Source organism: Pteropus alecto, unplaced genomic scaffold (assembly GCF_000325575.1).
Source record: "Pteropus alecto unplaced genomic scaffold, ASM32557v1 scaffold3, whole genome shotgun sequence".
NCBI lineage: Eukaryota > Metazoa > Chordata > Mammalia > Chiroptera > Pteropodidae > Pteropus > Pteropus alecto.
Genome location: NW_006442484.1, coordinates 20,735,063 through 20,761,260, shown reverse-complemented (window position 1 = coordinate 20,761,260; position 26,198 = coordinate 20,735,063). Strand labels below are relative to the sequence as shown.

At 33.6% G+C, this 26,198-nt stretch overlaps 1 protein-coding gene across 1 annotated transcript in view; it reads right to left on the bottom strand.

Moving 5' to 3' along the window:
* ARHGAP15 (Rho GTPase activating protein 15) overlaps nt 1-26,198 on the bottom strand; it is a 303,245-nt gene that overhangs the window by 163,137 nt on the left and 113,910 nt on the right. Inside the window, exon 6 of the mRNA XM_025039513.1 lies at nt 20,886-20,975. Coding sequence (XP_024895281.1) covers nt 20,886-20,975 — 90 coding nt within the window. The remainder of the gene's footprint in view (nt 1-20,885; nt 20,976-26,198) is intronic.

Sequence of the window (26,198 nt, the reverse complement as noted above, 5' to 3'; positions counted from 1 at the left end):
TGAAATATTTAATCTTTTGAACAATGTCATACAATTTGCTGCTTACAGATATGAATCATGAATTTTTATTTGTAACATGTTTCATCTAATTAGTAAGTGGCTCTTTTATACATTTATTATTAAGAAATGGAGTTATGGCAAACATTTTATACTATAAAATAAAAGTTATTCGTTATTACTACCAAATACAATCATCTAATTATTCATAAATATGTATTAGATTCTATTAGAGTGTGTTGCCTTATTTTCATCTATTTTATCATTTATTTTTCTTAACAAAAGAATCCCAACCTAATTATTTCCATTTCTAGGTGTCAATGACTTAATGAACAAAGTATAAGTAGCAATATTTTAACTGGAAATTTTTTAAAATAGCACAGGATCTATAAGTAGAAATAGAGTGATTAAGTAGACAAAGCAGTATAAATAATTTATTTAACCTAATCTTTAACTGAAAAAATCCACAAGAACAATGAAATAATATACAGCTAAAAATCTAGACAAAGCACTTGAACACATGGAATAAAAAGGATCTGCATTGACATCATTATCCTTCCACTGTCAAACTTAAAATCCCAATGCTAAAAATAAGAAAAAAAAAATCCATTTGATATGGATAAATTTATATTTAAAAAATATAGTCTATTGAAAGCAAAAATCTGGACTGACCAGGTGGTTAAATACAAATTTGATTAATACTTTTCTACTGAAACAGTCATGAGAATACAGAAGAGATCAAGTCCTAGTAGCACTGGAATTGAGACTATAGAGCAGTGATCTCTCAGAGACTGGTAATAATAATCCCTAAATTCTTTGCAGATTATCTGCATTGACATTAGCAGGAAATGTATTGCTACACCTTTTAAGCAGAATAATACAGAAAGAAAAAACATAGACATTAAGAAAATCCCTGTTAACTTCTCTTACCTAATATGGTTTGGCCTGCACTGCTCACTGCAGTCTTGTAATCATCGGCCTTGTGTCTACTGAAAGATATCTATTTTCTGAGGCCACTATGACCATTCGCATATCCTTTTCCCACCCCATCTCCTCCTCCTGGCACCATCAGTTTCTGAGGAGGCATAGATCCAGCACAAAAAGGAGAGAGAGTTTACTTGAATAAAATCAACAATGACTGCAGATTAAAAAGAACCCAAGAAATGGTTTATTCCTCTAGAGAATTACAGATTCATACTCATGTTTGAGTAAAAATTGTTTTGAAATTCTCACAAATAAATCCATCTCCTTATAATTAGTGGAACATACTATTGAAAAGAATATTCGTCACATAGACTTCCCCTCAACTTTAAAGGAGTGAGTGAGTTTGTCAGCACTCGAGTGGAACTGAAGGTGTAAAAAACTATAAACACACACACACACACACACCCCTGGGTCTTATAGAAAGAGTCTTTGAACTAGAAGAGAGCTTTTGTTAGAGAAGCTTACAGATTATTAACAAAATATATGTACCTCATTATGTAATTCTATTTAAAAAAGGTATTGATATTTTCACATATAGGACTTGTACTCACATCCATCTAACAGGCAGATCTGTAGGACTGCTAGCACTCTGAACACATTCACAGCCACTATATATCATTCGCTGAGAATAATTTTGTTCTGAATATCTGTCCTCTTGATTTTCTCAATGTGATCAATGAAGTAGTAAAAATGTTAAATATTTTTAAAATAGCTTGACTATTTAAAAAATCATTTAACCAAATTTATAATTTATAGGTGACTTGGAATACTTTTTTTTTCAACATGAAGGTGTATACATAACTAAATCAAAGTTTTTAAATTCAGAGTTACTTTGTTATTTATCTTAATGAAAAGCGGTAAAAATCTGATTGGGTGAATGTAAATTCATTCTTCATCTTATAAAGGATGACTCATTGAGCAGATATTAATTCAGAGCACAAGAGTCTCAACCATCAGCTGCAAAGGAGTACTCTTAGAATTGGAACAAAAATCACTGATAGTGAAATTCAAGAATCGATTGAGGAAGTTGATTTTAAGGATTATGATTTATGGAAGACTCACTTCTTTTATATTGTGATGAAAATTACAGCTTCATGGCAGAAGTTCAACCTCATCTGCTACATACCATATAAATCCTAAAGATTCCTAAATCTCTACCATCTGTGACCACTCCCTTACTTTCAGAGTTTTTAATTCTCTCTTTAGGGATTTATTAATGCAAAAGTTTGATAAACATTATTTTAATGAGCTTATAATTTCTTATTTTAAATAATGATACTGTGTTTATTAACTGTACAAAATGTTAGACATCTTCTGGGTACTGATCCTTTCAAAGTAGTCATGATTCACTTATCCTTTTCTTTTTGACATACAAAAATATGTAGGTATTTAATATGCACAACATGATGTATTTGGAGATAAGTACACAACTGTGAAACCATCATCACAATCAATGTCATAAACTTAGTCATCACCTCCTACAATTTCTATGCAATTAGAGCACATAATCATAATGAACACCTATTTGAGAATGTTGATCTAAGAATATGTAGTATAAAAACCATGTAAACCATAGTACTTTCTCTTACTTAAGGAAACCTACCAACTAAACACATAACCTTCAAAACAAGAAAGTGTATTTTATTTCCTTGGGAATCCAAGATATTCTAATTTTTTTAACAACTCTTTGAAATATACTTAGGAAGGGAAGTGTATAGCAGGGTCTTTCCTTTTCATTGCTCTGGATAACTGTCTCTCAATCAATATTATCAGAGTTGATACTAATTTAATCTTTTGAATATCAATTTTGTCTATTTCGATATTTATCCAAATATTTGTTCTCTTCTTGGTATCTTTTATATTATTTGATGGTAACAAACCCATATTTTACATTAACCAACTTGACTGTCAAATGTATATTCATCCATAGATTTAATGACCATCTCATTATCCAAAAACATTAATACTGAGTGTACCATTCTATTGTTAATTTAGAGGTCATTTAATTAACCACATTTTCAAACTCTAGAATGTGTAATCTTTTTATTCATAAATCAGTACTAAGTTTTTACCTGACTTGCATTACATTTTATTTTAAAGGAAAAAAAAATACTGGTTTATACAAAGTACAAAAAATCTTTTACTTTTTCTGTTCCAATTCACAGCCGAATACATAACAATTTGCTATTCTTTTCTAACATAGGACTCTTTTTTTTTTTTTACATTCTAGGGAATTCCAATCAGTTTAATTGTTTGACAGAATTTTCCTGCCTTTTCTCAGAAGGTATAAATTTTTCAAGTGCCAGCAACATATACTAGAATATTTCCCAGGAGTGTCAGCTAATTGCAACTTGGTTTACTGGGACTATTGTTTGACGGCCTTTTTGTTTTATACCGATATGCTCCACATTAGAAAAATAGGAGTTAAAACCAATGCTTTCAAAGTAAAAAAACAAACAAGCAAGCAAAACAAAAACAAAAGCAAAAACAAACTATACTCTCTAAAATTACTTTGCTATGATAGCTACATACATAGAGTTGAATTGCAATCATTTTTCACTGACATTAGTTGGTACTTTTCTTAAAATTAAAGTAATTTTTACTTGTTATAACAAATCTTGAACATTAAAAATGAAGTTTATGTCTCCTTCTAAAAATATAAATTTTTCTCAGCAAAATGTATTCTTTTTTGATATTAAACAAGTTACATTAATGAACCTCGTTTCTTCTCCATCCCACTTAATAGTATCTGTTCAATGTACATCCCAAAATAATATAATTCAACAACTTCATAGAAAAAAATAATAATTTCCTATGCCAAATCCCTGTATTTCAGAAAGTAATTATTTCAACAACAAAGTGCTCTACAGTATGTTTCCTCAGTAGAGCATTTCCTGACAGTCCAAAAATGAGGCATAACATTTATGCACTTTATATCTTCAAAGATGGTATATAAATATCTATGACTAGAACACACTTATTTGACAACATGTATGCATTTACCATTAAAAAAAAGGAATAAACCTATTAACATAATTTAATTATAGAATACAAATACTTTCCAATCCTTACCTCATTTTTGTCACCCACAGAAAGTACTTACTTCATCTTGAATTCTTAACCTTTAGCTCCTATAACTCATGAATCTTACTTGGGCTTAAATAATTACTGATGCAAATTTTCTATATTCTTAACATTTTTGAACCAATTTTAAAATAGATATGAATTGGTATGCAGGTTGACATATGTTGTTGAATAACTTGAACTCTAGTTTCACACTCAACAGTATTTATAAGAGGAGCTGAATGGTTCTTTTAAATGAGTCATTATGTTACCATCAATTACAAGTATATAATAAATTATGTTAAATGTGCTTTTATCTCTGGAATGACTTGATGAAATTTTACTCCATTTAAACAATAACAACAGCAATGCTTTATTTAGATTGAGAAGGTTTATATCAAAGGATTTGAATTTAGTTGTGTAGGGATTGTGCTAGGCTCTATTACTATTTACCATTTAAATTAGTGCCTCCCCTTGCAGTGGCCCTGCATATGGGAGGATTATACTTCGGTGCTCTTTTGACTCTGTAATTTCCTTAGTCCCCTCAAATTAATATAGACCTGACATATGCCACGTCTGGGTAGGAGCTTTAAAAGCCAATATGTAGTCTGTCATATCTGTTCCAGCTAGAGGTTATTCCATCAACCCGGGACCCAGTAAAAATGGGTAGAGCTCAACAACAGAAATTCATTCCCGAAGCATACCTTAGCTTATCTTGCCTAATGGAGGGCCCAAAGTTGAAGTATGGTATATCAAAACCCTGAAAATATTTGGTTCTTTGTATTATTCTGTTAATATTTTCTTCATTTAATTATTGAATCTCTTTTATTTATTTAAAGACATGGCTGAATACTGAGCAAAGTTTATTTTTAAAAAAAAGTCAATATAAAGTTTTTGTCCATACAATGGAAACCTTATGCAATGTAATTTAAGAAGTGATCTCTCTGCCTCTGCGTAAGACTAGACTCATCAAAGTAGAAAATTCAGAAATATTTCTAACAAATCTAACAAATTCATATGCTAAGTGAGCAAACATAATAAATGTGAATTAGCATCGTAGACATGTCATTTCCAAATCCTGTGTTTTTTAAAAGCAATCTAATTACTTACAATGGTAACTACATACCACATTTAGTTTGCTGTGTTTTGGGTTCCAGCAAAATTAGTAAGATTTACCAATAACAATTAAGTATTCTACATAATCCAAGCATTAGTTACTTTCTTAAATCTTGCATTTAAAAAAATATTTGTTACTTTCTCTAATCATTGAAATTTTCACGGTGATTTGATTTGTGTTACACTGGAGAAAATAATTCTATTTGACCTTAGAAGATAAACATGTGTTATCAAAATGGCATTTTATATGGAGTGGGAAAATTGATTTAAAATAAACTGTGCAACAAGAAACATAATGGAAATAAATGGGAAATAGTTGAGTGTTATTTAATTTCTTAAACATAAATTAGACATTTTTGAAAACTGCCTTTTTCCAAGACTTTGGAGTTATATTCAGTACTGTGAAAAAGTAATAACTGAAAACACAATTTCCAAAATAGCTATGAAAAAATATTTAAAATTTAGACTTTGATGTAACTGAATAACTTTATCCTCTGTTTTACAACAGTTTCTGTTTCTGAAGTTAACGTAACACAGGTTTAAAAATAATAAATGTTATTGAAAAATTTAATTTAATTAAGGAATTCAAATAAATTTTTAATCTAAGACAGAATAGTCTTAGTATCATGTACCTTTAACATGAATATATTATGCTTAACACTGGGTTTAATTATGTAAAAAAAAAAAACCAGAAAGAAATCAGAGTTAAACCTCTTTATTACATATTTTGGGAATTAAAAAGAAACTAAAAATTATATTGATGAAGGTAAGTCTAGGAATCACATGTTTAGTCTACACAAATAAATATTTTCTGACCTGGAATAATAACAGCACTCTCTATGTATTTATTTTTCAAAATTGAAGAAATGGTTAAAATATTCCAAAATCCAAAGCAACATGGATTTTATGTTTCTTTTTCTTAAATAATTTTTTATTTTACTTTTTTTTAACATGGAAGATCATTTCTAACTTACAGGAAAAGTTTTTTAAATACCATTTACAACAAAAATATGATAAATATAATTTTCTTAGGTCATTTGTGAGCTTTTCTATCAGTGGCACAGAAATCAAATTTCTTTCCTTTCTTCCAGAAATTCTTGAAGTGCCAGAACTTTTTGGCTATCCTTAAATTTTCCAACAGTATCTCTATCTGCTCGTATGTCTTACAGCTTAAATTTGGGATTAGAATCTCTATAGTGGCTGCCTTAACAATAATCTGTGACAACCTTGGATTCTGTTGGTCCAGACTATTTTCAAAAATAGCATAGGTATGTAATATTCTCTTATTTTTAAGAAGCCAAGGAAGATACTGTCTTGAAGACTCAGAAGATACTGTTCCATGAGCATTTACTGTCATTTTTTCCCTTTAACTTTTTAAGACAAATTATGTTGCCTCCACTTAATTTTGCAAAAGCTTTGGGCTTTCACCCAAAGTGATTCTAAGACTCTGGTATGGTTCTGTGTAACCTGGCATCTTTCCTAAAAGTTAACTTTGTTAGGCTGCTATTTCTATAAAAAAACTGAGTAATAGAAAAGATACATGACCAGATAAAATGGCACTACCTGCACTTTCTCTACAACCCTATCAGGAGCTAGTAGTGCTTGGTAATTATCAGAATCTGATACCACGAATAGGGGTTCCATAACCTTTTAGAAGGCCTTTTATACTGGTTGAACTTTCAAATATGTCATCTTTTCCCATAAAATCAAGCCATTGAATTATATCCGTAGACATATTATTTGTATCAATTAGCTATTGCTCTGTAACAAACAAACCCAAAATTAAGTGGCTTAAAACAACAATCACTTATTTGCTCACAATCAGGAATCTAGGTCGCATCTAGATGTTGGCATATAGTGATATGACCACAAATCTTGGACCCCCATTACCAAGTGAATCACTACATTGGGCAGGATCATAACTTACCAATGACTTCAGCAAGTCCAAACTATGGTGCAAGCTCCTTGACTCTAGGGCTATATAACTCAGAAAAGTCAATGAGGAATTAGATTTATAATGTTGCTGTGGAGTCTGTGGCAGGTTATATAATAAGAACCTTATAAGAAAGGGCTGCAGGCTTTTGGAGAAAGCCTTTGCCTCCTGCAGTAAAGAAATCTTCACCAACTGAAAAGGAGTTTCTGGCCTATTACTGGATCAGAGTAGGAGAATGAGTATCTGATCATGGGACATCAAGTGACTAACTTCAGCTTCCCATGATGAGCTGGATATTGTCAAATCCACTGAATCATAATATTGGGCAACAGTCCATTGATGGAAATGCTATGTTCAGAATTTGGCCCAAGTAATTCCAGAGGGCCTAAATAAGTTACATGAACATATGACTCAAACTTCTATTTCATCCGTCACTGTTATGCTCTGCCTCTCCCTGAGCTTGGCCTCATGGGGGTTCTTGAAAGCCAGCTGATGAAAGATGAAAAAATTCATTCCTGATTCATGACTAGGTCACTTCAATATGTTAGTGAACACCAAACAACATCAACAACAACAACAAAAAGAAAGAAAGAAAAAGGCCTGTAGCTGCACCATAGGTCCACTATGGGGTGATCTTGCAGGAAGGCGGTGAGGAGAAGGATAAACCATCACACAGAAAGAGATATAAAAAAAAACAACAACTTGATTTGTAGAGTAGCCTGAGGTAAAGATATAGACTAATTTCCAGAAAGTGGAGAGTGGCTCTGCTTGTTATTCAGAGACCTAGAAGGTGACTGTTGGAAAACTGGAAATGAAGGAGTCTGGCAAATATCAGTGGACTCCTAGGAGGGGGCACAGAACCTGCAAAACTTTGTGTCTCACCTTACTGTCTTAATATCTACCAGAGAGTAAGCCAGTATACCAGATGACTGCATTGAATTCTTCTAGTCTCTGTCATTAGTCACTTGGAACTTGCACAGTGTGCCCACAAATGGAGTGTCCATGGTGGCACAGATGGAAACTATGCACAGACCCAATACCATGGTTCCCTGGTACCAATGCTGACGTAACTTCTACCACTGCTGATTGCTCAGTGTGTCAGTAGCAGAGACAGACACCTGAATCCTTCGAGGACACCAGCCAGGCACCTGATGGCAAATTGACTATATCACACCCCTTCTATCCTTGGAGGAACAGTGATTCTCCTTGGAATTGATATCAGCTCTGGACATGAGTTTGCCTGCTCTGTCTATGGTGCCTCTACCTGACTCACCATTCCATGGTTTTCAGAATACCCAATTTAGCAACATGGGGTCATTCACAATGTTGCCTCAAATCAAGGACGTGGTAGAAACACAGCCCTGGGCATATGATCCTGGAATCCACTCTTCTTATTAAATAACACACTATTTGGATGCAATCAACCTAATAGAATGATGGAATGATTTCTTAAAGTCTTAGTTAAGGTAGAAGCTAGGGAACAAGACCCTGTTTAGCTGGGGTGCTATATTCCAAGATGCAATATATATTATGAATCAATATTAGATACATGTCACAGTGTCCCCAATGCCTAGGATACATGAGTCTAAGGGCTAAGAAGTAGAAACAAGAATAGCTCCTATAATAACCCATTTGAAACATTTATGCTTTTGACTTTTGCAACTTTGGCTCAGCTGGATTAGAAATGTTTGTTTTAGATTAGGGAGAAGTTTGCTTCTAGCAAGGATTAGTAATGGCCACTGTACTTATAGCTATGACCATTGCTTGGTAACCATAAAGACTTTAAATGTGGACCAACAGGCATATAAAATAGCTATTATACTCATGAGGATAATTGGCCATAGTAAGGTTGCTCCTGTACAAGGGGTATAGGAGAAATGATTGAGGAACTCAGAGGATTCACTGGGATGTCTGTTGGTGCTTCTATGCCTGGTGAGAGCAGTGAACCATCACTTGCAGCAAACAGAGCCTGGCAATGTCAAAAATTAAGGACTCAAATTTGTTGGGTATGAAAGTCTGATGCACCTCATGAAGCAAGCATACAGACCAGTTACAGTCTTGACTGCAGGTGAGGAAAATCTAGAATGAGTGGTGGAGGCAATAGATGATGATTATCAAATATGGCCTCAGGCACAGTTGCAGTGGAGGAGTATAGTTTTTTTCCCACTAAAATGTTTATATTAGCTCTTTTGTAGGGATCGAGGCTAGTCACCACCTTGAAGATTCAGCAGTGGATTTGAATTAACATGAGATATAAATCAGTTTGTGTATTGCAAGGAATAGACAGCACCAGATATTTCTTGTGTCCTGCCTTCTGTCCTTTTGGTATTATTTATTTACTTCTTTTTTTATTATTTATTATTATTTATGCTTACAGCACCTGGTCTTCCTAGGTGATCTCCCATCTAAGTACTAACCAGGCCCGATCCTGCTTAGCTTCCAAGATCAGACACCCTTGTTCAAGGTGGCATGGCTGTAGACCATGGACCGTGGCTCTACTGGGCCACGAACCCAGGACCTTCTGTGTGTAAAGCAGATGTGCTAACCTCTACACTATGGAACCATATCCTATCCTTTCAGTTTTACCTGTGATTCCAGCTGCAACTGGTGTAAACAGTTCTGTGTGGGCTTCAAATCCTTTTGTACTGATTGTATCTTGCCTCAAGCATGCACTGCCTATTGTTCACTTTCTGCCATGTATATTCTCTGAATCTATGGAGTAAAGTACCTGAAAAAACCTCCTTGGCACACCCGTGCATGTGCAGCCTGAAAGTCAAGATTATCCCACCCTAGAGGTAACCGTAAACCAAACCAAATGGATGAGAAGCCAGTACTGTCAATCCTTGGTTAGAAAATTCTGACAAATGTCCTAGCCATTCTGTGACCCACTCAAAAATGACACTTGTAAGTGCCTTTTCTTCTTCCTATGCTTTATTCTTGTTAGTTCAGAATTCCTGCTTTCTGGGATCACTTCCCAAATAAACTTGTTGCAACACAATCCCTAGTCTCAAACTTTGCTTTGAGGGGGGACCCAGCCTAAGCTAGAGACATATATGGCAAAACTATTTGCTTAAACAGATTTCAAAACTAGCTCCCTATGAAAGGAAATAATCATTCCTCAACTGAGATACAGCTGCCACTGTCATAAAATTTAGCATTAAAACAAAAACAAAAACAAAAACAAAAAACATCGAATGCCCCAGTATATCATGTAGCAATTACATAGTAAAGAATTTAGAGTGACTTCGTTCATTACAGTATGTGAATGAATTGTCCTAAGTGGGAATTTAGTGTCAAACAGCTATAAAAGTTGCTGAAAAACAGATCTTATTGAAACAAACATTAGCAACTTATGACTACAATCTGGGGTTACATTGACCATAGCTACTATCTCTATTTTGGGTCCATTAGAAATCACCTTGGGTGGTGTCCAAGTCAATTATAAGAATAATACACTTGAAATTTTATACTGATGGATGAAAAGGGGCATAATCATCATCAATTTTACTTTATTTATAAGATTTCATTGTTATTTTTCATATCCTCTTCATAAATAGAAACAGAGGTAGGGAATTGATAAATCTTCCTGAGGAAGATTAGTGATCTGCTTCTATAAGTCAAAACTGCATGTTTTGAGGAAGGAAACAGTTTAAGTGGCAAAACATAGCTGGTAACAAGGGTAATATCAACTACGATTTCACAGAGTAAAAATTGTAACCAAGAATTTAAAATAAAAGCCCCAGTCTTACTTTAAAAATAGACATTTACAAGTTTTCTTGCAAAAAATAATATCTGTTTGATATTATGATTCTCCAAGTTTAGTGCAATGGCTTTTTGTTATCTGACTTTTACTAAATCATAAGGTAGTTTAATGATACAGGTAAATATACACTAGAAGCTGAATATTAACTATGAAATAACATTCCTGAGAATTCGGGATTAAGCTTCAATTTTCCTCTTGGGGAAATTTTAACTTGTTATCTGCTAATAATCTTCAAAGACTTATAATCTATATAAATATTCACTTTATGGATCAGGATTTTCTTTCTATACAATGAGACATTCTACAGTTTTTAGAAACTTAAAGCATATACTAAAATTGTAAAGCTTATTTTATTGGTTCTGATTAAAAATGTGTTAATACAATGGTGCTTAAGAACCATCAAAATTTCTTAAATTATATTTTAATGATTTCATTTTGACAAAAAGTGCACCATGAGTTGAATAATATTTATTTAATTTGTAAATCCATGAAGAAAGATGACTTCATAAGTCTCTGAGTCATAAACAATTAATCAAAGTTCTTCAACACAAGTGAATGACTGGGAAGAAATCTAGTGTTTTAAAAAACCCTATACATTTTTCTCCTTTGACACTCTAAATTATGTTATTTCCAAATTCAAACTCAGTGAATGATAACTTTAAAAAGTTCATGTTTGGATACAAATGAGGGAACATAGCATCTCACATATATTCTTACTTAAACATTACTCTGTGTTTTTAGATTCAATAAACACTCCTAATATTTGACTACATATTTATTTATTTGCTAACAAAATGAGTGTTGATAAAATTCATCAGTCAACAACAGCCAAAAGTAACTTCTTTAGATAAGCCAAGGAAAATATAAGTGCCTATTTAGGACAAAGATATACAAGTCTATCATTGTCTCCCTGAATCCTCCCTTCTACAACAGGACAGAGAGAAAGGACTGCCATCACATGAATGACATCTAGGACCAGGGGATCTCACGTTGATATTTTATCACATAAGAAAAGCCCTCCTTTGAATATATCGCCAGAGTACCCAGCCAAATTGTCAGTAAAGTCAGTGCTGGAACACCAATGAGCCACCAGATGGCAGCAATGCTTTTATGAATAATGCAGTATTATGTTCAGTCCATCTAAGATTTCCTGTTAATAATAGAACAATCCTACTTTAGTAAAAGGACAGATTTGTTCATAATAAAAGCAGCCATTTTTTTCATGTCACTAGTTATATTTTGTAGGGTTTATTTGGTTTCTAGTACTGTTTGCCCTTCCCACCCCCCCAAAATATTTATTTTCTTGCACATTAAACATTAAATTGCTGTTGAATTTCATTTTGATATTGTGGTAGAAAATGCCTGTGGCTTGAAACAAATATTTTCCTTTCTGATGGACAAATAACATCTGTGGTTGTAAATGTTCCAGTGAAGCTGTTAAAAGACACGGGTTTCATATAATTTCCTGCCACCCTCATTGGTGCATCCTACACATCAAAAGAGTGTATTCATAACCTGTTTCCACGAATTGATTTCAAATCTATCATAGATCTCGAATATCTGAAGCATGTCGTCTACTTGACCATGGGTGAGAATTTTGAAAAATGAAGCATTGCTTAGATTCAAGTTCGAAAAGAACACTATCAAGGTCTAAATTATTTGTAAAAAAGAATCCTCAATATCAGTGTTCTTTCCCTTTTGGAGCTGTTAGTAGCAATTTGTTAATTTTGCCACTGTAAAGTTTTTGCTTTTGCACATGTTCACCAAGGAAGTCAGATTATTAAATTCTTCTAGTGCTGGAAATGAAACATTAGGCAAATGGGCAGGACTAAGGCTAAGTATCTAATAGCTTTCTACTAAAACGAAATTCACCTAAGCCCTCAAAGTGAATGTTCCTTCCATGGTCGTCAAGTCATCTCATTTTGATCTATTATCTGAAAACAATTCTAACTTCCTTCCTAATTTCTCTCCAACCTCAGGCATTTCATTTCATTATTTCACTTAGGTCATCTCTCAACATCCTGTTTTGTTAAAATAAAAAAGATCAGCCTCCTTTCTTCTTCAAATACTGAGAATCCTTGACTGTTCTAGAGTGTTTTAAAGCCTTCCTTTTGAATATTTATTTTCTACTAAATTTTGAGTAACATGTTTAACTCAGATATTGAGAGATTTTATGCATAGATTCCACAAGTGGCCTCTGCAGTTCTGTGTAAGTGTTGGCATTTTCAATCCATCTTATACTTAGTTTTTTTTTTTCTTGTGTTCATTTCAAGCCTTTGTTTATGGATGTTTGCTTTGTTATTTTCTTATACTGCTTTAAACATTGCTCTGAGGTTTGAGAGTTTTGCTCACCACTGCCCAGATTTTTCTCCTGCTCAGTGGCTTGTGGCATATAAACACTGTGAATATATATATATTTTTTCTCTTGCCTTCAGATTCAGCCTCATTGCCTTATGTTTGCAACTGAATGGCATTGGCTATTTATCTGCCAGTGATCCTATCCTATCCAAAAGCTCTCAATTTTATTTCACCCTGTGTCATCCTTATGGACAAGCTATAAAATGTGATACCATTTACTGGCCCCATCTATTATGTACCAGTTTTAGGGATTAAATTGTTCCTTTTTCTGGAAGAGGCTTGTTTGCTATTTTAAAAAATCATACTCAGCATGATAAACATGGCTGCTCTCTTTTAAAAACATAAAATTAGAATTTTGAAATAGAGATGAAAAAGAGATCTGCTGGTTTGAATGTCATCTTGCTAGTACCAAGATACTATCTTCTGTACTTTACAAGATGAAAATTACAAATGGCAAAACCATAACACTTGATGATTCTGCTTAGATCCCATGAAACGCCCTTGGCAGTGTTTGCTTTTGCTCAGGTAGGGCATGTGGCCTGAAGTCCCAGGTTTAATTCCATGTATCTCTGTTAGCCTCATTCTGGTTCTGTGGATATGGGGAACTGCACAGTTAGCTCATGCATGGCACAGAGACCATCACACTGGTTTACCAAAACATCAAGAAACAGAGTATGTTCCATGAGACAAGGGGGTTTACATTGTGATGTCGATAAATGAAGAACAGCATGTTGCTTTTAGCCTGTGTCAAACTAAAATCCAGAATTTATTCGCAATGCATGACTCTTATCTTTGAGCAAATGATCTAGCTATTCCAGAAGGCAGTGTGAAGCGAGCTAATCAGTGACCTAAACTCATTAGGTCATATGTATACATCCTTCTACTGACATATTAGAAGTATAGGAAGCCAAGCTGACATTTTCTTTTTTTTCTTTACATTTTTAATTTTGATTTATTTTATTTTATTTTGGAAATTAAAAATCTTGATTCCCTTGGCTAATTTGGGACTTTTTTAAATATGTCTATTGTCAATCTTTGCTGTCATCCAGCTTTGGATGACATTCTACTTTGATGATAGTTCAAAAAGAAATGAATACAAAAAGATAGCGCTATACCCTTTAGTAGTTAGTGTAATAAAAAAGCTGTGCAAATGAATACATATGCTCATAGACCACTAAGGTTCATGGAATCATCAGGCAACATACACTGGCTATTGTTTTCTCTAATAATATACTCAATTTATCAGTGTCTTAATTCTATACTTGAGATTATAAGGATTTTTTTAAAGAGAGCTTTATCGTTCTTTTAAAAATTAAACCAGCAACAAGGCAGTGGTGCTCCCAAGTAACATGGTCTAAAGTAGACATGTTTCACTTAAGGAGTGTACTTTCTAGCCATCAACTTGTTTTTGCTTCTTCTTTCATCAGTCAGGCTAACATGCTCTGTAGGTCTCACCTTAGATTCTTACAATCAATTTTATTTCCTACCCCTAGGCTCTCTCTTTTGCAGTAAATCTTAAGCACCCCTGACATTAATATTCCTAAGTCAAAGCCTCAATTATAAAATTATATTACTTCATTCATCAAAATTCTTCTGTGCTATCCCACTGGCAAAAAATGAAGCCAAAATCATAAAAATAATCATATTTCTTTCTCTTCAATAAAAAAAAGTATTATCCTGATATCTCAGTAGGAGAATAAAAAGAGTTCCGTTGTTTCACTTTCATTTTTCGGGCATAGTTGCTGTACTTGACTCTAAGTTCCCTTAGCAAGTTGCTATCAATATCTTGTTAAAGGTTTTTAGGGCAAAATGCTTTTCTTAAAGTATTAACTGGGATTAGACATCAATTAATTAACTTACATTGATTAGATTCTATATTAACTACACTATTTATAAGAATAGAATATTAAAAATAATTTCAGTAAGTTTCAAGGACACATATTCTTAGTTAAACAACAAATGAAAAGATTTTCCCATGGTGTATTAGCTCTTAATCTATTGATTAAGTTCACAAGGCAGTACACAGAATGGAAATGGAGCAGAATTCCTGAATTGTATTTCACAGATGTCTACCTCTCCTATTCAGATGCTTCCAAATCCACACTGAAATTTCTCTCAAAGTGTTGTTGGATGATGTGCTTTAGTAGATGAATAATAATGCCGGGTTGTAGCTATACTAAAATGAGTACTTTGGAGTTCTTTTTAATAAGGGATTGCTTTATTTTAACATCAGCACAGGTGGAGAGTAGGTAAGGTAAGGACTGTTATCTGCTATTTCCTCGGTGTGAAAAACTAAGTTGAAGGAGAAATTTTGCTCTGGGTTCTACATAAAGATACAAGTGGTATAGCCAAAACTGGAGCACATGTCCCCAGACTCTTGTGCTCTCTCTACTGCACCTTCTAAATGATGGATGAGTAATCGGTAGATAAAATGATTGGGGACAAACTAGAAAGCAAAAAACAACTGTATTAGATATTAATGCTGCTCTTACTCTGGTTTATTTTTAATGCTATGCCTTTTAAGATACTGTGAGTAATTCTCTGAAGTAAAACCAGCTTTACTTGAAATCTAATGCATATATGAATGTGAAGAATCATCCTTTTGCATTTAGTCTAACTATAAGCATTGAAAAATGAAAGAGAAAATTGGTAAAAGCTCAAATTTATTTAAACCACCACTTTTAGCAGAAGAAAATGGATAAAAGCAAAATACCAGTAGTTTTCCTTTTGGCTTAAAATGACATTTTCCAAGATGTTATTAAATTATCTTCGCATTAATAAATGTAAGCAGTACTTAAACATTTTAAGCTAAGACATATTCAGATCAGGAAGAGCAATCAAATTATGTTTAAATGTAGAGCATATCCATGGAAAATATTACATGAATATGTTTAATATACATTATAGCCAGAAGACTCCATCCAAAATCAGAAAAGTAATGCAAGTAATGATAAATCTATTCTGAGATTTGCTTTACTTTTAGGGACAGAACCTGTTCCCATGAGATATTTTTATATATTAAAAAAGAACCTCAAATCCAGGAAATTTGATTATAATTTTTGTTGAGGTTATCAATTGGTACTGGTGGAGGAGAATAGACTTTCATCTTCTTGAGTCATTTATTTTTTTCTGCCTTTCAAGCAGGCAATAGATATAGTGCTAATCAGCCATAATGCATACATAGTAGAATCATTTTACTCGAAGCACGTAATCGATATATGAACCCACTGCGTGTTCATGGGTACATTTTTTTAAAAAATGTTATTTTAAAGAAAACTCAGAAAAAAATGAGGCCTACTCACGGTCTGGATCTGAAAAAAGATAAACCTTTAGAGTAAAAATTATTTAATTATTTTAAATGAGTAATCATCTACTTACTATCTTATATGTTGTAATGTAAAGAACCAAGGAAACCATATTTTTCTTATTCTTTACTCCCTATTTACCAAAGTGATTAGAGCTGATTGATACTCTGGAAATCATCTTGGAGCACAGAGCCTATATTATGGAAACAAATTCCTAAAATGCTTTATGACAGTAATTTTTTTTTACTAAAAAAATGCAACTCTAGCCTTAGCAGTAACCACTGAATTAGTTAAAAGGTATCTGGTCCTCTGGTTTAATACATATAAAGCAGTATGGAATATAGTCTCTGTCTTTGTATTTTCTTTGGGGAGACAAAAACTAATTTACATGACAGCACTAAAGAATATTTAAGTGCTAAATTAAATAGTATGGAATTAATTACAGTGCTTGGGACCATCGTATATATAATAAGGGGGCAGGCAGCTCCTTGGAGAACAGGAATATTTTATAGATGTATCATCTATCTATTCCATAGCCGTGTCATGAACTCCCTTTCCCCCGACTTTCAAAGATATTTTACTCAGAGAGCCTTGTGTTCAAAGGAAGGAAGAAAACATTAGTAAAAATTTTCCTTCAACTTTGAAGCAGAAGATATTAAAAGTTAAAAAATTACTGATTGTTTTAAATTACTTTGCAGCCATTTTCTCAGTTGAACGCCCTATTGCAAAGCTTTGTAAATGACTAATGTTATCTTCGAGGAAAAGGAAGAAGGGACAGAAGCAGTGCTTGTGTTACAGAGGCTGCCTGACAATACTGCCAACCTTTAACATGGTTTTATTTAGTTATTACAACTATCTCTCTGTAAATGACATTTAGGATTATTTAAGATTATGTTGTAATCCTTTTAATCCTTAGTGCTTTAAATTTCAGGCTAAACACCGAAGAGCAAACTAGCACTTAGCAGAAATGTTTAAAACATGTGATTTGATTGCTCTTAAGTTAACTAAGAAAACTCGTACCACAGCTCATTACAAATCACTTGCTTGTTAAATGCTTTCTCAAGCTACATCAAACTTGTGATGGTCCTCGACAATTATGCTAAATGCAGAATTAAATAAAAGTTCACAGCAGTGAACATTTACTAATTTAACTTCGAATTTGTATGACCTTTAATAAATACAAAGTGTCTTTCTGTGTTTGTGTGTATGTGTGGCAACGATCACCCTATATTCTAAGGTCAAGCTTAGGTGTGGGTATATACACAGACACATATACATTATATACGCATATTTTTATACTTTTATACTTTTTAAAAACATAGTATCATTTGTCTATATTTCACTTATTATAAAAGTTGCCGATGATTTTTTAAAAATATATAATTTATTATTAGAAGTACAAATTAGGCCAAAGACTGTCCTGTTATTACTTACTCAGACAATGACCATCACTGTGATTTACTGAGAGTTGAGTACCAAGCCTTAATGCTTAACTAACGTTGTCACTGGTATGTTACCATGTACCAATCAAATAAGATTGAATCGACATCAAGAGTTAAATAAAACTTTGACTATGAAGGAAATGTGACTTTTAATACAAAAAGAAAATGAATAACTATATAAAAGTACAAACTAAAAGGAATCCTTCCTTTTCTTTTTGTCACAAATGTGTGCTTCTGAGACTTTCAAATATTATCTCAAGCATGTAATATTTTGTTTGTTTTCATATTCATTTTAAATTTGACTTCTCTACAGACACTGCAATTATGTTGCATATAATTGCTAATCCATCAACTTTTAAAAAACAGATTTCGAATTCTAAATTATTTCTAATTTTGCTTTCCTTTGATTTTTCTTGAACCAAAAATCTCAATAGCCATTTGATATCTGTAATCTATAATTCATAGACTGAGATTGAACACCAAGCCTAATTCAAACTTGGCATTCTAAAGCTATTTCTGCTGTAGCTTATCAGCTGAAGCTATGATGGTCTTTTTCAGTCAGGAAGAAACACTTCATTATTCTGTAGGTAATGAAACCCTTGCACACACACATTCAAACACCGAACAATGTCTTACTACCAAGTTTTTGAGATATAATCATGTTTATTCTGATCATTTGAGAGTTAGACCAGCTAAAGTATCTAATCAAATATTGATGCAAGTCATCTAGATTCAGTTCTCTGGTCAATCTTTCCCAACGCTTTCTTGTTAACATAACTATAAAAGCTATTTATATGGTTCCTCTCAAAAGGCTCACTCTCATAGTTTGTATCTGTGGATACATATTAGTAAATTTCACCTAAGCTCATGTGTTTAGGTGATAAAAAGATTTCAGCATGATGTGAAAATCACATGATTCACCCCAAAAAGAATGAAGCAGGAAATGAAATCTGAATCTTTCTTTAGCTTTATTCACAACATCCTCATAATAACCTGTTGTTTCTCTAAACTAAAAAGTACAATACTAAAAATTATGTAAACTGAATATAAGAACACTGAGGTCCCGTGAGCTATTCGGGTACCTTACAAACAAAACTAGCTGGCAAGAATGTCACCTCTACAAAGCTACTAAAAGTGAAAATAGTTTTTAATATATTTGGAAGCACCTATATTCAGAAATATAAAAAACAAGTAAAAAAAATATAATGAGAGGTGCTTAGCCATATTCAGAAAATGTTAGGCTGATATGTATCATCAGTATAGGCGGTTCAAAGATATATCTATGTTTATTATGTTTATAGCTATGTAAAATTATACATAAATATTTTTAATATTTGAGGCCCTATATATATCACACATACTTGACTATCATCTTCTTTTGTAATCTAATTTAACTCTTCATAAGGTTAACAAAAAGAACTGAAAAAGGCTGCCTTGGACCAACTCTAAATGTTTCCATTGTCTAAGAATTATATTGATGCCAAATTTTCATGTCTTTATTTTATAACATTGGTGATTAGGATGCTAAACTCACAATACATAATAAAACTAAACCACTTAATTCGCCCAATCCAGTTCAAAATGTCTCATACTGATTATGTAGGTTGTCATAGAGACTACGATTACAGCCTCTAAATTTTGTTACTGAGAGCAGACTAACAAAAAGAGTAAGAAATTGGAAGACAGGACATATCACTGATCTACAATTCTTCACGTTAGAAAAAATTTATTTTTCTATCTTGATCCTGTAAATTCACATTCTAATCACTTTTGGCTTTAATCTTTTGATTTCTAGGCAAGTCTGTTTAGTTTTCTTTCTTTTTTAGTAAAAAACCATTAATATGTCAAAAAATGAATATCTAAATAGAATGATGTTAGAACCTCCCAAAATAATTTATTCCAGAATATGTTGAAATTTTTTTTTTTAATTAACATGGGTCCAAATTATTTGGATAAACCTGAAATAGCTTCTAGAAGATGCAAAACAAACTAGAAACCACTTTTTGTTCTCGCCAGGGACCTCAGCTAGACTTTCTCACCAACTTATACTTCTAGGAGATACAATATATTAATTTCAGTGATGCATTTAAGAATAGAGCTGACTTGTCTTCAAGGGTCAAAATGGTCTTAGATGGCTTAATATATTAATTATAATAATCTAGTTCCTTGGATACTAAATGATATAAATCATAAAATATACCTATAAAGTTATTGGTTACTTTGGAAATATAAAAGTGAATTAAATCTCATATGACTATAGAAAAACATCAACCTCCATAATCTAAAGTTATTAATTGCCAAAGAGATTTTAGTAATGTCATCTGTGAAATATTAAGTTTTCCTATTTCTTTTTTTTTTTCAAGGATTTCATCTGGTTCTTTCCATTCAATGAAACATGATTGAAATTATTAATCACAGTTATTTTTTTCCAAAAAAATTAAATTATGTAATATGAAAAGGTCTAATTTTTATAGCTGGTCACCTCTCTACATTCCCCCAAATCATACTGGTTAACATAATTTATGACTAGCAGGCAGGAATGGCAATGAATGCAAACAGTTTCTCATAATTAGTGTATCTTACTTTATGTATGTCTGAAAATTCTACATTAAATCTATTTAAGTCAAACATTCTAGGTTTGAACCCCAAACAACTAGCAAATACATTGCAAATTCAATGACTTCTGGTGTAAAATTAATCAACACACAACATATATTTTGTGTTTAGATACCAACCAGTCATGAGGGGAAAACAACAAAACCACCCAAAATTCAACAAAAAAAGAGAGGTCAGTTTTTCGCCATGACTTTCCCACAACTAGCTGCATCTGAAAATGCACATGAAAATATCACAACAAGGTAGTCTTATTTTTATCCAAAAGACCTCAGATTTAGAAGGAATAAAAATAAATTGAACAGTCTTACTTGAAAGACATTCTTTCTGCTTGATTTTTCCTTTGTCCATTCAATATGTGCTCCACACAAATCCACAGTTTCTGGTTTGTGCCCAGTTTTCTGTAAACAAAAATGAAATAAGAATAAAAAGCATACAACATTGGTGATGCATGTCAGGAAAAAATGAGTTTATTGAATTAGCAGCTATGCGTATTTATAATATAGAGCCTTTTTTTTTTTTTTCAGTTTCAAACAGATATCTGAAACCTCATGTGTTCTCTATAGCGTTATTTACAATAGCCAAGACATGGAAACAACCTAAGTGTCTGTCGGTGGATGAATGGATAAAACTAACGTGATATCTATGCACAAACACAGTGGAAAAGTATTCAGTCATTATTTATATGTGGAATCTAAAAAAGTTGAACTCATAGAGCGGCTACCAGGGGCTGGACAAATGGGAAGATGTTGATTAGAGTACAAACTTTCAGTTATAAGATAGGTAAGTTCTGGAGGTCAAACGTATAGCATGGTGAAAATAGTTGACACTGTACTGTATACTTGCAAGTTGCTAAGAGAGTAGATTATAAATGTTCACATTTATATGTGGAATCTAAAAAAGTTGAACTCATAGAGCGGCTACCAGGGGCTGGACAAATGGGAAGATGTTGATTAGAGTACAAACTTTCAGTTATAAGATAGGTAAGTTCTGGAGGTCAAACGTATAGCATGGTGAAAATAGTTGACACTGTACTGTATACTTGCAAGTTGCTAAGAGAGTAGATTATAAATGTTCACATCACACAGATACACACACACACACACACACACACACACACAGAGGTAACCAAGTGAGGTAGAGGTAACAGATGTGTTAACTAACCTTGATGTGGTAATCATTTTACAATACGTACATATATGAAATCATCACATTATACACCTTAAACTTATAGTGTTGTCAATTATATCTCAGTAAAGCTGAAAAAAGGAAGAAACAAATTTAATATTTTAAGTGCTAACTGTCTTTTAGAAGTTCATTTTACAGACTTTTAAGACTATGCAATAAGTATATGTTTATTTGTATTTAATAAATTTAATTTAGACCAACTAGATTATAGCATATGCTCCCTTTTACACAGTACAATGTGGGTGTTAAGTAAAAGCTGTTTTTATTTCTTTAATTCATAATAATCAATTAATGGGACTATCATCTATACCTGCCTCTTCATATTTTTATTAGGTTCAAATGAATCATACTTATATAATTTTAAATTTGCATAACTACAAATATTAAACAAAAATTTTCCAGTTTGGGAAATTTCTTTACTTTTTTTAAAGAAAGTGATGCCATATTTCAGATTCAAAATATTTTCATATGTTTTGAGCTGCTCTAGGTTTGTTTATAGATAAATTCAGTACTTTTCTCAATTTTTCTTTATTTAATATGTCTTATTTTTCAATTACAGTTGACATACAATATTATATTAGTTTCAGGTGTATAACATACTGATTAGACATTTATATAACTTACAAAGTGATCACCCTGATAAATCTAGTACCCACCTGACACCATGCATAACCATTAAAATATCGTTGGCTATATTCCTTATGCTATATTTTACATCCCCACGACTATTTTGTAACTACTAATTTGTGCTTCTTAATCACTTCCCCTTTTTCACCCACCCCCTCTAACCCCTTGCAACTGGCAACCATTAAAATGTTCTCTGTATCTGAGTTTGTCGTTTTTGTTTATTTTGTTATTTATATACTACAATAAGTGAAATCATATGGCATTTGTTCTTCTTTCTCTGACTTACTCCACTCAGCACAATATCCTCCAGGTCCATTCATGTTGCAGATGGCAAGATTTCATTCATTTTTATGGCTGAGTAATATTCCATTGCATATATGTACCACCCTTTCTTTATCCATTCATCCATTGATGAACACCCAGGTTGATTTTATATCTCAGCAATTGTAATGATACAATGAACATGTGGATGTACATGTCCCTTTGAAGTAGTGTTTTGGGTTTCTTCGGATAAATATCCAGAAGCAGAGTTACTGGGTTCTTTGTCTCTTGATATAGCCTTTGTCTTAAAATCTATTTTGTCTGATATAAATATTGCTACCCCAGATTTTTTGATCATTTGTTTTAATTTTCATAAAGTATCTTTTTCCATCCCTTTAATTTCAGTCTGTGTGTGTCTTTCGATCTGAAGTGAGTCTCTTATAGGCAGCATATGTAAAGTTCTTGATTTCATATCCATTCAGCCATCCTGTGTTTTTGATTAGAGTAAATAACCCATTTACTTTTAAAGTGATTATTGATAGATATGTAGTTACTGTCATTTTATTGGTCACATTTTTAATCTTTTTTTTTTTTTCCTTCTTCTTAAAGAAGTCCCTTTATAATATCTTGCAATAATGGTTTGGTAGTGATGAACTTTTCCAGTTTTTCTTGTCTGAGAAGCTCTTTATCTGTCCTTTGATTCTAAATGATAGCTTTGCTGGGTAATCTTAGTTGTAGGTTCTTGCTTTTCATCACTTTGAATATTTCATGCCAATCCCTCTGGCTTACAAAGTTTCTGTTGAGAAATCAGCTGATGGTCTTATGGGAGATCCCTTGAAGGTAACTAAGTGCTTTTCTCTTGCTGTTTTTAAGATTTTCTCTCTGTCTTTAACCTTTGGCATTTTAATTATGATGTATCTTGATGTGGGCTTCCTTGGGTTCATCTTGTTTGGGACCCTCTGCACCTCCTAAGATAGTATGTCTATTTCTTTCACCAGATTAGAGAAGTTTTCCATCATTATTTCCTCAAATATTTTTTCTATTTCTTGCTCTATCTTCTCTTTCTGGTACGCCCATGATGCAAATGTTGATATGCTTGATGTTGTTCCAGAGGCTCCATAAACTCTCCCTTTTGGTAATGGTGGAGGTTCTTCTTCTATTTGCTGATCTGCTTGGGTGTTTTCTGCTATCTTCTAAATTGCTAATTCAATCCTCTGCTTCATCCAATCTATTGTCGATTCCTTCTAATGTATTCTTTATTTCAGTTATTATATTCTTCACTTCTGACTGGTTCTTTTTTAATGTTTTCTATCTCCAGTTTTATGTTTCTTATCTCTTCGTTGAAGTTCTCGCTGAGATTATCGAGCATCTGTATAACTAGTGTTTTGAACTCTGCATCTGACAGATTGCTTGTCTCTATTTTGTTCTTTTTCTGGAACTTTGTTCTTTTCTTTCATTTGGGACATGTTCCTTCCTGTGAGGCCCAGTGGTGTAGTCTCCCTGTTCATCTGAGTCAAGTACTCCAGGTATGTCCCTTGTGTGGGTTGTATGTGCCCTTCTGTTGTATTTGAGCCTTGGTTGCTATTTGAACATCAGTAGGAGGGATTGACCCTCAGCCTGGTTGGTTGTAATGACTGGCCATAACTACAGTGGAGGAGCTGTTGTGCAGGGCCTGAACCTACAGAGCCAGATTCACTTTACTGGGGCTCTGGTGACTGACCAGTTTGACCTTTGGGTGTGTCATCCTTGGAGGTGGCCAGGTGGTTCTCCTGTTCAGTCTGAAGCTGGGCACTGGGCATGTCTGCCCCAGAATCTCCTAGGATGGGCTATGCCACAGGTCAAGTTGAACTGCAACCTATGTCCTGTCCAGAGCCACCTTATATGAACAACTAAGCAGTCCACAATGGCCACCATCTGCACTTGGCTTGGAGATGCCTCAAGAAGCCAAGCAGAGAACCAAGACCAGCTGCCATTAGTGCCAGGCTTAGGGCTGCTCAGCAAGAAGGATGGGACACTCCAAGGCCCAATGCTGCTTGTTTGGGGTTTGTGAACCTTTGAGAGATTTTAGGAAAGTCCTCATCATGAGCCAAGATAGGCCATTTGTGTGGAAAAGCCACTGGAAGTGGCTTGGGGGCCGACCACAAATTGGAAGGGGTGGGGTCTCAAAAAATCATCAGGGCGGAGCAACCAGTGTTAACCAGATTGAAAGAGACTCAGATAGGCACCCACTTGTTTGCATACTGGGAAGAAGGAAGGCTCAGCAGAGAAACTGGATTCTGCCACTACTTCTGTCTGGGAGAAAGCTGCTTCTCCAAGCCTCACTTCAAAGCCAGACGATTCAGTCTCTCCCTGTATGTCCTTGGTACTTTTCAAGCTGTTGCCCTAGCACTGGAGCGCAGAGTAAGTGAGTCAGTCAGTGAGTTAAGTTTATGTGCAGGCCCTTTACGAGGAACTCCTGGGACTCCCGCTGCCCTCCGCCTCACTTGGTCACAATCTCTGCTGGTTTTCCCAGACAGAAGTTGGAGACCAACCTTCCTGGCACTAGTATTCCAGGCTGAGGAGCCCAGTGTGCAGCTGGGACCCCTCGCTCCTCTGGGGGAAACCTCTGCAGTCGAGACAGCCCCTTGGTTTTTAACTGCCACAAGCGGCAATGGGACTAGCCTATCTCACATCTCCGCCCCTCCTATCCTTCTCAAGGAGGTTTCTTCTGAATGTCCTTAGTTGTAGGACTTCTGTTTAGCTAGACTTCAGATGATTCTCAATGACGGTTAATCTGTAGTTTAGTTGTAATTTTGATGTGGTCATGAAAGGATGCAAGCACAGCTTTTTCCTACTCCACCATCTTGATTAGCGAGAGTTCAAACCATTTTTCATAGAATACTTTAAAATTTTAGAATATAAGGTTTATAATATTTTATACAAATGTTTTAACAGCATGAACTTAACAGGAAAACATGAAATTATGAAAGAATGACAAAAATGCTAAAGGAAATCTGTTCATGTGTCGTTTCATAGCCACTACGACCAATTCTATCAGTTTAACAGAAATAGACTATTTTTCAGAAGAAGCCAGAAATGTTTTTTTTATAGTACATTTTTGATTTTTTTTTTTTTTTGGCAACTCAATAAAATTGTTTTTTTGGAAACACTGTACAAGCCAAGCATAACTTTCCTTCAGAATAAATTCGGCTGACAGAACAGCAACTGATAGCATATCTTTCCTTTGTTATTTGGTAGTAATCTCATGAGAACTCAATTGATATGAGCATGCCTCTCACAGATGCTTCAGTCAGTGAAATATTTTTACTGGTTCATCCATACTCTGCCACCCAGGTGATCACTACTGTGCAAAATCTCAAAGCATGATAATGATCATTGTTGAGCAATTTATGACATAGAAAAATTAAAAACAACCTGCTTCTTCTACAGTTAATTAAATTAAATTATAGAAACTCAGAATCAACAAAAATAGCCATTAAGTGTACATAATGAAAGATGTTATCTTTCCCATATAATGCAGTCAGGGGGAAAGATGAAATTATTATATA